Source organism: Pagrus major, chromosome 18, assembly GCF_040436345.1.
Source record: "Pagrus major chromosome 18, Pma_NU_1.0".
Classification (NCBI taxonomy): domain Eukaryota; kingdom Metazoa; phylum Chordata; class Actinopteri; order Spariformes; family Sparidae; genus Pagrus; species Pagrus major.
Window position 1 is genome coordinate 18,609,194 of NC_133232.1, and position 15,014 is coordinate 18,624,207.

Genomic DNA, 15,014 nt, shown 5'->3' on the forward strand with positions numbered 1-15,014 from the left:
AAATGCTTCAAGCCCATATTATGAATAATAACAGACCTGCTGAAAAAACTTTTTAGTTTCACGTGAAAACTAAAATTTATTTCAAATACAGGTCATTTTAAAGGCTTACAGCCCAGAAATGTTGGGGCAATGCATGAGTTCAGTACTGGGCTGCGAGAGCTCAGCCATGTGGGCCTGTGGAGCCATATTTTGAGGGCCCGGGCCCTGCTTTCCCCTTTCACTCCCCCATCTCTTTCTCTCATTCAATGCATGAAGCTCAGATTTGAAAGCTGGCGCGGGAGTCTTGGAGAAGGGGGAGGGACCTGCCGCGGCTCTCGCGCGCCACCCGGCGGCGGAGCCACGCCATCGCAGCCATTTGGGACTATGAACAAAGAGAGAAAATATACAATTTTATCGAAACGCGTCGGCGAATGTTTGCTTTTGCGGCCAAAATGCAAAGTAAAGGCACTGTGGCATTTTCTGGTGCCGTTTTTGGCCGGTTCGGTGGCGAAATGGCGATAAGTGAAGCGTTTGTTCTCGGTAGGTCGGCGACGAAGGTGGACAAGAGCTGCAAAGCATGGCTGCTGCTTGTGCTTTAACTGCATGGACACCGAGAGAGACTTCTGACTCTCCAAAGGACAGCGGCTCACGGAGGAAAACGCGTTTTATAGGCCGTGTCCGAGCGGGAAAATATTCATTCTAACACATAAAAAATGTACATTATATCTAGAAAATAGGCAAAAATTACCGGCGAAAAATAACGGTTATACACTGCGTTATAATTAAGTAATGTCTCAGAGGGATGTCTTCCAATCGTTTGCATTGCATTAATAGCTGATATCCCCCTCAAAGTATTTTTGTTATTTTGAAAATACGTACCTTTCTCTTGGGCATGTTGATCTCTTGGAGGTTTTCTTACAAATACAACTAAAAACTGTTTTTCTTAGTGGGTTCAGTGCATGTGAAGACGAGTGTCTCCCTTATGCTCGGCAGTGTAGTAAACACACTGGAACAGAGAGGCGAGTGGTTGAATGGGGGGAGGGGTGCGGCCAAAGGCATGATTGATAGGCTCTCGGCCAATCAGGTGACGCCATTCGGAGCTGCAGAACACTTGGAATTTTGGAGCCGGTGATGATCTGGGGTCTGCGCGAATGGCTTCTTGCAGGGAAGAGATGGGAGGAAGCCTCGCAGGAATGAAAAGGGGTTGCATTCGAGGACATATTGCCCTCGTACGAGTGTGTTTAATCACAGCTAGGAGGAGGAAGGAGGAGGCCGCGCCGTCAGCCTGAGCGCACCGCTGTACAGGCCCCGGCGGCGGGCTCCATGCCCCGGTGGAAAGCCATGCATCCTCGCTGGCTCGCCTTTTAAAGCCAGGGCTCACATCTGCAGCGGCCAGCGAGGAGAAATGTCACCACAAATTCACTTCGTGTTTGAGTCCAATATGGCGCCCACTCCTCTCCGACACATTTTTTTTTTTTTTTTTTTTTGTTTGTCAGTCGGCTTTCCTAAATTCGTTTCAGGGAGAAAGCCTTGCGTCGTCTGCCCCAGACGCCTGCAGGGGGCCCACAGAGCCCGTGTAATACTGTGGCGGAGCTGTTTCTCTCTCTCACACACACACACACACACACACACAAAAGCTCCCAGTAAGTGTTCAAAATCACAGCAGATTGTATTTCTTATTCACTCCTTATATTTATTTACCACACATGCATGCAGAAGACCACCTGCAGCAGGGCACATTCACAGTGTCAGAGAACAATGGCCCGCGTCTGGCTTGCAGACAATGGGGTCGATGCTGAAATATTCAGACAATATAACCCTGCTGTCTTGCCGCCCTGATAGGCCTATAGCCTCTGTGTGCGTGTACGTGTCTGAGTGTGTGTGTGTGTGTGTGTGTGAGAGAGAGAGAGAGAGAGAGAGGGACTAGAAGGGGCGGGGAGGCAGAGTAGAGGCGGAGGAGGAATGCAAAGCTCCATCCAGTGCTGAGAACTGGAGCATTTGCGCAGATAGTCTGCGCTGCCTTCACACAGACACACAGCATTTCAGCCGGGGAAGTTTGTTGTTGTTGTTTTTCGTGTCTGTCTGCCGAGCAAGGTGTCTGCAAGGAGCCGGAAGACCAACCAACAAATCATCCAACCGACCGACCGACCGCTGCTCACCGGACTCAGCATCAGGGATTTTAATCATGGTGATCAAAGTGTACATAGCATCGTCCTCCGGATCCACTTCGGTAAGAGATAAAAGAATGCCACTGAGTCTGTATGTGAGCTTTTAGCTGGATCCATGTGCAGCAGGCAGTAGAAAGGCAGCTGAACTTTTATTGAACTCTCGAAGTGATGTCCAGGCTGTCATCCCTCAGTCAGGAGTGGTGTGACTCATCAGTAAGCATGCTGCTCTGTCCTCCTCAAGACTTTGGGGCCAGATGGGGTCCCTCAATGTCTCTCTCTGTCTTTCTCTCTCTGTCTTCTTTAACTTTGTGACAGACAATGAGGCAGAGAGGAAGTTTGAGGCTGGGCACACTATCTCAGCTGTGGTTTGTCAGTGTTTCCTGATGTGACAGTTTAGTGCTTGTGCAGCTGAAAACAAGAAGGCATGCAGTTAAAAATCAACAAATGCACTTATTCAGTCACTTAATGCCAGAATAGTTTGCTTCACAGTCTGTGAGACAGAGCTGACCTGCTCCAGAAAGTCTCAAGTGTTGCCTTCACTGTCCTGCAGCCTGGAGGACCTTCAGCTTCCACTCTTGCCAGTTTCTTCCAGACTGGAGAGGAATGATGGTGATGCAATTCTCCAGGGCCCCTTTCTAGACCTGCAGCTGCAGCCCAGGAACACTTCGGCTCTGTTTAGGACTTGTTGGGGGTCTGGATTTGGGGGAACATACAAATTTCCTACCTGAATTCTGGCTATAACGCAGTATTCTCGCAATCAAATGCATCTAACTTTTCAGCGATCAGTACAATATTATAGGGAAATACCACTGTTCCCCTGCTCCAACACACCTGATTCAAATGATCAGCTCGTTATCAAGTGCTGCTGAAGCCTGATAAGGAGCCATTCATTTGAATCGGGTGTGTTGGAGCAGGGGAACATCTAAAACATGCAGGCCAGAGGGTCTAGATGGTCAGTAAAATGTTTAACAGTGCAATTTTGAAAGTACTCTTTATAAAAAGGCACAGAAATAGTTGGCAGTAAATGTAGTGTAGCACTTAAAGGGGCACTGTGTAGTTTTGGAGAAAAAATTCAAACTAAGAATTTCAATATTTACAATATTAATGAAGTAATAATACAAACTCAGAAATATTTATTTTGTCCATAACTGAATAAAGAAGCTGTTCTCAGAGGAAAATAAGGTCCCCAGAACATTGTTTGAAGCTAGAAAGGTGGCAGGGTCCGCCAGATATAAACAAAGTAAAACAGTATGGAACTGTGTTGTCCTTTTATGTTCAGTTTGTTTATTCAGGCAAAAAAATATATAAATTTCTTCCCCAAAACTACATAGTGCACCTTTTTTTAAAAAGCTCATATTTGTCACTGTAGAAATGAAAGTGCCGCGTCACTGCAGGAGATTTAGATAGCCTTCGGGGATGATTTACCCTCATTGAGCAGCTTGTTTTCACGGTTCATCCACACACAGGAAGTGATCAAGCGAGTCTCTTTTCGGCCGGACAGCTCTGAGTGACTTTATTGCCCTCATAATAAATGACACTTGCGAAAGCTCAGCAGCAGTCTTACTGGACGCGAGGCTTCTTACAGTCAGAGCGGCCGGAGTTTAGAGCCAGTGATGCCATTACTGTGCCGGAGCCTGTCCGGGAAGATACATTACCTCGCATTGATCTGTCTGTAGTAAGGCCTGCTTGAAGTAGCTGATATGCTTATGTCTTCTCAGCTGCATAGACACACTCAGACTTGCATTATCATATCAATTTTGCATCATGTTTAGGGTTAAGCAACAGCATTACTGACTAAAGTTAAGTGGAATAAACACATCACATCTGTTTTTTCTTGATTCGCTCTCATTTCTTTGGCTCCATTTTGAAATGGGATATGCTATCATAGTTCATAGCTCTTACTCCGTGTCTAACTTGTACAGCACTTCATGTTAAAATCCTCTCTTTGCCATGCGTGTCTTTACTGGTAAAAAAAACCAAACTGTGGTCGAAACCCCTTGGCCAAACTTACAGTTTGATTGCATCAGTGACTACAAAACAATGTGATTGCATTCCAGCGATCCAGCGGTCTCTCTGCTGCTCCATTAATCACTCCAATCTAGTTCAGTATGTGAATGGAGCGACAGCCCGAACAGGGAGACAAGTAGGAGTATTCACAAACAATATTTTAAAGCTTTCGCTCCACTGAGGAAATGATTGCGGGCCAGCGACAGAGATGGTGTAAAATTAGTCGGAGAGATGTATCAGGTTCAGTGCTTTACAAGCTACAAGAGTCAGCATTATTCAGGCAGATGTATTTTATTAAAGGCATCTGTTCAATGTTAGAGCAAATTTAAAATGCAGAAGAAGAAGAATCTGATTCATATAACCAGAAATGGTTCTATGTAGCATCAAGGCTGGTAAACATCTCAAGAACCATGAAGTCTAATGGACTGAACTCTTCAATCTCTATTATAAGACAACCCCAGCTGAGTGACAGAAGATGTGTAATAATGCACAAATGTCAGTTAGATGGAAGTGTTGTGTAGAAATCACAGATAATGAAGAACTGAGGCGAGTTGTGTCAACACGACTGTTCCCGCCTGCCTGAGTGGTGAATAGATGAGTTTGGGTGTGTACCCATTAGCCCTTGCTCTATAAAAACAAGTATATACTTACTAGTAAGGATGCACAGATTTTGAAATTGTGGGCCTATATGACACAATGTTTAAAATGGCATTTGGCCAATAGCCGATGATTATACCAATGTTTTGTTGTTGTTGTTTATTTTGTTTTTGTTGTTATTTATTCCCTGTGTGTGCCTGTGAAACAAATAACTCTTCAGCCCTTTATTACACTATCTTTGAAAGAGTTGAAATTTGATCATACACATCATGAAACAACCTTTAATATAACCAATCTTTTTTCAAAAGTAACTTCTTCGAAAGCCTTTTTGAGCCAGCTTTACAACTACCTACTCAATAGACCATATTCACACAGCGGCCATTTTCCTCTGACATCATGCCCAGGGTGGGAAGCTCAATGTTTCTACTGCTGTGCTCTAGTTGCCAAGTCCTTTAAATGTAGGGAAAGTGACAATTTGTTATCAATTACCTGTTTCCTGAATGATTCGCCACAGAAGAGACTATGGATAGTGAAAATCTACAGGGACGTCAGGCCATATTTCAAGGTAAAACAGCATTTTTTTAAATAACCCATTAGCTGCAGCTACCGTTAGCATTCCACCACTTCTTAGCTAATGTTACTGTTTGATAGTGTAACACAATACAGTAGCAAAGGCGTAAATTAATACTAAAATATGATCATGTATTTAAGCCAGTAAGTGAAAACGCACTGGATGTAATCAAACAGTAAAGTTAGCTAGGAAGGGGTTGAATGCTAACGTTAGCTGTTGTCTAACAGTAGCTAATGGGTTATCAAATTTGTTGTTTTACCTTTGAAATACAGTCATATTTCCTACGTTTATACAACTCACAACGTAGAACACAGTAGTGTAACATGATCCCAGCATTTGAGCGTCCCATCCTGAGCATGCCGTGTGTTTATGGTCTATGAGAAGAATTTTTCAGTTCTTATGTAACCTCACAAACTGATGACAGAGATGTCAGGAGCCAATAGCTACTACTTTAGTTGAGTGTCATCTTACTCGCTGATAGGCCGACAGCAGTCAACAAGGTGAATGCTGGCCAATGCTGATGCTCAGCTGCTGTTGGTGCTTTGCTAATAGTTATTGCAATCCAATATAACTGTTTTGGATTAAATGTTAACTTTGTAAAGCCTTAAAAGCACCACACACAGTCTCACTTATTATAAACTTTCTGACATAAAAAAAATGAACATATTTAGCTTCGAAAAAGTGTTTCACGTCTGCTCTCTGCCACAGTTAGGGTGTGTTAGTCCTGACTGAGAGCTGACATCATCGTATTTCCACCCAGTAATGACGAGCAGAGTGTTTGAGTCACCTGAAGAAATGGCGTTGTGACTCGCTGTGAATTCTCCAGAGAGACTTCTAGTGTTACCGTCAAAGTGTTTGTAAGGATGAAGTCACGCTACAAACCTGTGTCCTCCTGAACTGTGACATAAAAAAACACTTTTTTTTTTTTTTTACCCGCTTTGGTTACATGGAGGCAAGATTTGACTACCAAACTAGGATTTTCTCATTTTAAATACACTTATGTAAATGCACACAAAACACACCTGTAGCTGGTCCACATGTATCATCATGTAATGTAAAAACAAAAAGAAAACTAGACCTGAAATGTTGGCCAGCACCACTGCACTTTTACTGCCTCATTTCCCTTTATGCACCGCAGCCACGCTATTGTACAATTTCCTCATTGCCACAATAAATGTACTAAGAGTCGTAATCACTTGGGAATAGTGAGTACAGCAATGATCGTGTCCAAGTTTTCTTCTTTCTTCTTCAGATTAACTGCTCTTCTTTCACTGTAGGTTTGAAATTAGGGTCTATAGGTCAGGCTTTAGTTGGACGGCTGCGACAGTGACTCACTTTGCATAACAGGTTGAGGTTTTTTTTGGGGGGGGCTTTTGCAGCGTAAGGCTGTTTTGTAACAATGCTGTAACACTGACTGAGCTCAGAATTGGGTGGAGGTTACTGTGACTGCTGCATTTCCAGATAGCAACAGTTTTCAGCACAAATTAGACCTGATCTAATCAAGACAAAAAACCTTTAATTCTTCCAAACATGCCAGGCTGGAGTTGATTCATGTTTCCTTTAGTCCAGACTGGAGTTTCCTGCATCCAAATGTTGGGACTCCTGAGCCATTAGAAAGGCCATTTAGTCTAATCTAAGAAGAAGTTTTGACAAATTCAGTTTAAGCGTCTATTCCTTTTAATCGGAGCAAACTGAACATGAATTGACCTCTGCCCCGAGTCAACACAGCTGATTGAATCAGTCTGAACCATATTGATCCAAGCCTCTGTTGTGATACAGCGCATCCAGTCAATGTCTGCCATTGTCTGGCAGCTGTTGGCAGAGTTCTCTACTTTTTCAGGGATTGATCAGTCTGGATCTGATGTCATTGCCCAGCCACAGCCCTCACATGCTGAGGATGATGATTATGATGATGATGTGGATATGGATATGATGTGATGGCATATTTAGCAGATTCTTTCTCCACATCTGCACTTTTCTTACTTGGAGTCAAAATAATAATCCATGAAACAACAGATATGTTTCAGTACAATATGTCTGATAAACCTTAGATCAATTCCTCATTGAGTTAAATCATCAGAAACTGTTTGTTGTTCAAAATTGAATTTAAAATAAACTTTTTCGGTGTGCTGATGACCACTCATATTGCTGCATGTAAAACCAAATGCAGTAATTTCAGCCTTCCTCACCTTAGTGGTCACACTGAATCATCTAATGATTACTGCAGTTCTTCTATGGGTGTGTACATGGACTGTCTTAAAAAAAAAGTCCGAACACATAAGTGTAGTGCCGGTGCCAGTGTGCAGTAAACAAACCGATGTGTCATGAAAGGTTTGCAAGTGTTTGTTTCATGCAGTCTTTGTGTCAGTGTACCAAAACCAGAAGGAAAAATTTTAAATCAGTTCAGTAAACTTTTATGTGAGAGACAATTTACCAAATAATCCTAATTGTACCAAATTTCATTGCAATCCATCCTCTGTCAAGTCATTTCACCCAAAGCCAAAAATGCCATGTCAAGTCATATGGCGCCAGAAGAAAAGTCACTAAATTCATGAGGGTATATCATCTGGGAACTATGAATGTCTATGATATTAAGATTTTTCGCTGGAATGTGAAAACTTTGACCTGCAGGTGGCAACACAGAAATAATAGGGTATCACCAAAAAAAGGGTGCCTTCTCTGGGGACAATGAATGGCTGCACAAACTCTTAGGGTACCCCATCCAATAGCCTTTAAGATACTTGACTACAAAATGTAAACGTCATAATGGTGCTAGAGGAAAAGTCAAGGAAACACCAGTGTCACAAGGGTTCATCATATGTGGACCATGAATTTCTGTTATAAATTTCATGACAATCTAATCAACAGTTTTTGAGGTATTTCCTATGTGATGACTGACCAGTATTACCTTCCACAGAGCAATGCAGCTAGCATAGGGAAAACCAGCTACGAGTGACTACCTGATCCATGTCTACTTAAACATAAACAACACAGAGACAGTCTCTCATGCTTTTGCATTTTGATGGCCTTAGTTTCAGTGTATATTTGCATACCAAGGCAGTTAAGGTCAAACCATAAGAGCTACACGTCCATCCCTCTGACTGCATGCCGGTCTGACACTGACTTATCTCAGTAATCTCTTGTCATTCTTGTACTGAGGAGTCATTTTCTGGCATTCCAGGGAAATAGATAAGGTGCAAATAATACAAGGCAACAAGAGAAGAGTAGCTGTTTACTACCACACCCAAATCCAGGGACAGTCTGTTTTTCTTCCTTATTAAAATCACTAGGAGCTCCACTCAAAGCGCCAGGGAGCCATGCAAATGGCTAAAAGAGGCAAAGCTTGGAACTGTCACTGTGCAATTAGAGTCAGGGGCAGATGGCATGTGGCCAGTTAGCCCTACAAATTAATTTTGCTTGGCAACAGTACAATGCAGGCTTGCTGGGAGATTGGCCAGCGAGTGCAGCAAAAGACTGGAGGAAAGAGGAGAAAGTGGATCATTGTGTTTAACTTTCCATTTTTTCAATTTGGGATAGAGTTAGTTTAGTGTCGTTCTGGGTAATAGCACTAGCTTACCGTGTACTGTGCTCTAATGTAAGTCAAAAGGGAGGGAGAGGAGGCAGACAGAGGATTGTCTGTGTTTACAGACAGAGTGAGTCAAAGTGAGTCTGAGCTCATGGCGTTCCACTCCGTCGCTTCGTCACAGAGCAGGTGGGCAAAGACCTGGTTTTAGGACCTTGGCCTCGGGAGTGCAACTGACATTAAATGATTCAAACGGTACCACGGCTTATCTGCCAGCAATGTCTGCTCCCTCATTTCCATGCCTCAGTGTTGTTCCTGCAGATGGCTGCTCAGTAATCCACCTGTCTCGTTGGCATGCCGTAAACCAGGGAGGAGGCCTCACATGGAGGTGTCTGGACAATACACTGATAACCCTCCGCAGAACCTTTTACAATGAAGTTGGCTTAGTTTGATTTTAGGTGTGTGAATGTGTGTGTGCAGCCGAGGGTGGATGTGTGTGTGTGTGTGTCTCCTTGCAGCAGGCCTTATTTGGCTCGTGTTTGACCAGTTACCTCCTCTCGAGTCCCAGAGGAGCTCTTGTTTCCGTCTGGCCTTGTAGGGCCATCCTGCCTCTTACACACACCCACTGAGACCTCATTGGACCACAATTTCATACTCTTAATCACACACACACACACACACATCCATATAGATAGAGGCAGAAGCAGGAACAACATATCTACATATTTCTGTAGCTCCTTTATTCTCTTGCTGTGTGACAGATGAACTTAGATCTGATAATACACTCTGAAAACAGTGAGAGCCTACATAGGATGTCACCATTGTCATTCTCTTATTTCCTGTTGAGTTGGTTATTTGAATTCTCTCAGATGAAATGAGAGCAGGATGGATTATTTTGAAAGTCTCACAAATGAGACAAGTGTTAATTTTTTTGTGCCAATGCAACAGAACAGCCTTTTGTAAGAAAAAGGTGCCTTTCAAAAATAATCACATTTGCATGAAACAACCGGATAGTGGGAAAGACAGCTACTCTCATGGGGATTGCCAACACGGTCTGTCTTTGTTCTTTTTCTTGTATAAAATTGTCAAATTGAAAGACTGCAACATGTTACATGTAGGTTTGAAATGGTTCTACTCTAAACAAAGTGAAATTTCCTGTCTTGGGAGTTGCCATTATCCTCACTATCTGATGTTTTTCTTGCAGATAAAACACAATTTGTCCTCGCTTAGCCTTGCCCGAGTTCACCCTTTTCAATACTCTTCTATCACTTCATTGACAAACGAGTGGTAACTTAGTAACAGAGCAGCCAGCGATCACTGTAGTGTAATATCTCACAGCAGCAGACTGATGACAGTATGGTGAACCGAGGCCCTTATGTTTCCTCGTGAGGCTGAAGTTAACACATGTCTAACTGACAACTTCCCCTCTGTCGTCCTCCCTCATCTCCCCCCCACACACATAGATTAAAAAGCAGCAGCAGGATGTGATGGGCTTCCTGGCGGCCAATAAGATCGAATTCGAGGAGTGTGACATCGCTGCCAACGAGGCCAACAGGAAGTGGATGAGAGAGAACGTTCCGGAGGAGTCCAGGCCGGCCACGGGGAACCCTCTCCCCCCACAGATATTTAACGAAAGCAAATATTGCGGGGTGAGGCACACATGCACACAGATGCTTTGAATTACTGGCACATATCTGTAGTAAGCTTTGAGGAGCTCATGTCCTCAGTAGACAGAAAATCATGCTAGGTGGGTTTAGACTAATGTTAAATATGATTAAATCTGCTCTAATCAACATGTTTCTATTAACAATAGATCAAGTTACAATGCATCATGTGGAAGGTATCACTAGCAGTGACAAACCCAATGCTCCCCTCAGATGTGTTGCCATTTTAGTGTCTTTCAGATCATTGTTTAGGTTTTATGATCAACAACTTTGCTGTTTTGGTTTAGTCTCACGACTCTCGTCATTGTATATGTCAGCAGAAGAAATTCTATGTGTGCTACCTTCTTAGTACCAGAGTGTAGACACATTAAATTAGCCGGTGAACATAGTGGAGCATTTAGTAACTGAAGATACAAATATATCCTTCAGAAGCTGGTGGAGACGTATACAGAGCAAAAAAGAGTGAATATTGAATTTATGAAACAGAATGCAAATATATGTTGCTATTGATCTGCTGGGTTTGAGCAATAAAGTGAGAATATGTCGATAACAACCTGTTCTGCTGCCCCAAGTAGGAAAAAAAATTATACCTGCTGCTTTATATTTTCAATATGCCTAATATTGACTTAAAATATGGATTTTAATCCTCAAAGTATTTAAAGGAATAGTTAAAGGGGCTTTGTGGAACTTCTGTAAGCTGGTCTTTAGTTTATGTGAGTGAACTTCTACACTAACGTTAGCTACCGTTGCTCTTTGTAAGCAGAGCAGAGAGAGACACTGAGACGAGACACTGGAGAATGTGCATAAAGTCACATCCTTTGAACTGTCATGAGTCCTTCACAAAGACATCCACAGTCCAGCAGCATTAAACAGCTTAAACAAATCATCTATAGGCTTGTACAGACAACTGAGAGACATGGAAGGTCTCATTTTTCACATCACATTACAATTCACTCACATACAGTCAATAAAAAACTGATTAATATATGTAAAATGCTACAAATTGCTACGTAGGGGCCCCTTAAAACATTTGGGGAAAGAGAGTTATGAGATGGGAGTTAGATGAGAAGACCAATACCACTCCTATATCTGTCTGTCAAACATGAAACTGGAGCCTGAAGCTGGCTAGTTTAGCTTAGCATAAACAATGTAAACAGAGGGAAACAGCTAGTCGGGCTCCGTCCAGAAGGACATGTCTGAATATAAGCGTGAATGGTTGTTTGTCCCTATACGTCAGCTCTGTGATGAACTGGTGACTTAGCCAGGGTGTACCCCGCCGCTCACCCAATGTCAGCTGGGATCGGCTCCAGCTTCCTCCCCCCCGTGACCTGGAAAAGGATAAGCTATTACAGACAATGGATGGATGGATGGATATTAAATCTGTCCACAAACCTAGGCAAAAAAAATGCAAAACAATATCGGCAAATAGTCCCGCATAAAACTGCAACTTGTCATTTTTTCAATAAACAAACATGATATAAAGTGTTAAATTTGTGAGGTTTAGAGTTGCTAGTAGGCAGATTGTTGGCAACACAGCTTAAAGCTGGGGTTAGTAAGATTGTGGAAACCAGCAAGAGCAAGCCAAAAATTGTAAGTATCCAACTGAAAAGTCCCACCTGCTTCCTTCAGAGCCTGAGGGACTCTTTCAAAATACATTGATGTGCACTGTCTGACACACAGACTGTCCTCCTGCTGGGAGATGTGTTAGTGGCTAGTTTGCAACACGCTCTCATAGCTTCTTTTAGACTATACATACATAAATACATAAACAAACAACTCTGTTAAATGCAGGAATGCCACAATCATATAAACACAACCCAAATAAGCTGCCATTGACATACCTCAGTCCGAAAAGGTTACTCAGGGGGACAGTTATGCCTTAGCTGCTGAACATCAGGCTCAGGAGCTGTGTGCTGTTGAGAGCAGCACAACGTTGTCATCGCTAACCATTACCCAACTACCTAATGTCTCACATGTAAGAAAATGCCTAACATGATCATAATGAACATGGCTTTTGTTAGTACTCAACCCCGTCAAGCTAGCATTGGGAAATTTTGCATGCACTTTGGCCATTCTTGTGCCACTAGCTCACTGATAGCTTTGGCAATACATCCGCCTATTCCTGTGGAAGACTCCGGTCATACACAGTGAGTGCAGAGAGCAAAGGGCAGTGTGCGTGGAGGCAGACAGGTACGTAGGTTGACAGACAGGTAGCAGGTCCAATCTTTTCATACAGGCCGAAAAAGACGATTGGATGGGCTTGTGAGAGGCCTGCAACAGCCAGGTTGCTGTCAAGATGTCAAGAGATTTTCTACAAATATAACAAACATGCTTCTACAATAACTTACCAACCCTAGCTTTAATTTAACCATCCCCTTGCTCTGGCTTAATATTTAACAGGCAGGTATAAGACTGGTATTGTTCTTCTCATCTAACTCTCACCTGAAAGTCAATAATTGTACATCCCAACATGTCATGTGTGGAGTTACACTTTACAGAAGTGAACAGTTTGAATGAATTGATAGAATAAGAAAAAAACATTTTTTTAGGCAGCTATTCAAAAACTTGTCAGAAGGGTTGGGTTGCTGTACTTCTCATATCCTGACTACAGCCCTACTCAGATATTCTCCACCAGGTGCCCTAGCCTTCTGCCCTGTGTTGGCAGATGCTAATTTACTCCCATTAGAAAGACCTTCAGCCTGGGTGCACTGAACTGTCATGCTGTGCAGCTAATGGATGGCTGGAAGTGAAGTTGCACACGCAGGATGGGCTGTCACAGACAAAGAGAACAGCATTTCCCAGGATACTCGCAGCTGTTTGTGTGTGTGCACCGGTATGTGTGTGTGTGTGTGTGTTTGGGAGAAAAAAGAGGGAAAACAAAGGAACTCGAAAGAGTGAGGGATCAAGAATGAGAGACAGACTGCAGTAAATGGATGAATGTGTTAGCTTGTTTACTCTGGGTTACAATACCCGCCTATCAGATTGACTAGCCTGACCCTAGACAAATAACACAACCTAGTCTGTTCTCCATGTGGTGTTGCCACCCAGAATGTCGCCCTCAGGCTCTGATCCAAAGCCTGTTTCACATTATCGTTCCCGAGTTCAGATTTAAACGAGCTCATCCTCTGATCGATCTGCTTCTAAAGTTCTCCCTGTGTCTTTCTCAGAACTATGAGGCCTTCTTCGATGCCAGAGAGGAGAATGCTGTTTATGCATTTCTGGGTCTGACCGCTCCCCCAGGCTCCAAGGTAAGCTTTCGAACACAAACACACACTGTTATCTGTCCGCTCTTTGAACTGCATTCCTACAGCTTAACCATACTTCCTGTAACGGCAGCTTACATGCCTAAAAATATATTTATCCTCACAGTGTGATTTCCATACAGAAAACACACGTATTACATAATACATCTGTTCATGATATCCTTCTTCCTTCTTTCCTCTCCCTGCTGCACACTGGCGCCTCCTCTCTGCCACAACAGGAAGTGCAGGGAGGTGTGCCAGTTACCATAGAAACAGAGGGGTTTTCCTCTGTGTGGTGGCTGAGGATATATAAACCAATATCCTCCATTTTAATACAACACGCTCTCCCTCTTCTCCTCCTTTCTCCCCCCTCTGTCTGTCTCCAGGAGGCTGAGGCTCTATTGAAGAAAGCACAGCAGTAGCAGCTTTACACCGTTTCTACCTGCGACCTCAGGCCTAGTCCTAAACCCAGACCTGGACCTAGACTGACCTGGAACTGATCCAGGAGAAAGAAAAAGCAACATTTCACTCAGCTTATAAATATGTGTACGGTTTTTCAGTATTCTTTTTTTTTTTAATTATAACTAATCTGTGTTCAGCTGTGCCTTGTCAGCTGTAGTGAAGGGAGGTGCTAAAGCAGAGCATTATGGGTATCTACAAGCAGCTCTGCTCCCTCCCAGTAACCTCAGCCTGCTAAGCCTATTGGCCTAATGACATGTCAATCAATCCTTTAGCATGGACGTGTAGCTTCCTGTTTGAGAAGACATCATCACACACAAGAAAATGTACGCTCTGTTGTAAATTGTAACACAGATTCATCATTCGGCTAACAGAACGTCATCCATGTCGTCATAATCATCATTTAATGAACTCGACTGTTGAATCCCGGGAACATTGAGTCAAATGTTGTGCTCCTGCCAGTCATGTCATCGCCAAAACTGCTGCACCTTCTGTAAAACTTACCTATTACAATCCCATTCTTGATGTTTGTATTTACGTTATATTGTCTTAATGCTGTTTTAATAGCAAACTTTTTTCTACAAGATGATATGTTTAAAAATGATAATACATGCCAAAATTACAAATCTGCAAACATGAAGGGATGTGACATTTAGTTTTTTTTTATTTGTTGTTCTTGTTTTTTAGGGGAGTTGGACAGCTGTTTCGTTTCGCTATAAGCGTCCTGTTTCACATTGTGTTGGTGATCCCTGTCTTACATAAGTTGATACCTTCACTAAAATAAAATAAAGAATCAGACTGCAA

General features: G+C 42.9%; 1 protein-coding gene across 1 annotated transcript; it reads left to right on the forward strand.

The window, feature by feature from the left end:
• The first annotated feature begins 1,937 nt into the window (after nucleotides 1-1,937).
• On the forward strand, nucleotides 1,938-15,014 carry sh3bgrl (SH3 domain binding glutamate-rich protein like). The gene is made up of 4 exons (XM_073487661.1): nucleotides 1,938-2,209; nucleotides 10,309-10,494; nucleotides 13,677-13,757; nucleotides 14,138-15,014. Exons 1-4 carry the CDS (start codon nucleotides 2,165-2,167, stop codon nucleotides 14,171-14,173), a joined length of 348 nt encoding a protein of 115 aa, XP_073343762.1. The 5' UTR covers nucleotides 1,938-2,164; the 3' UTR covers nucleotides 14,174-15,014.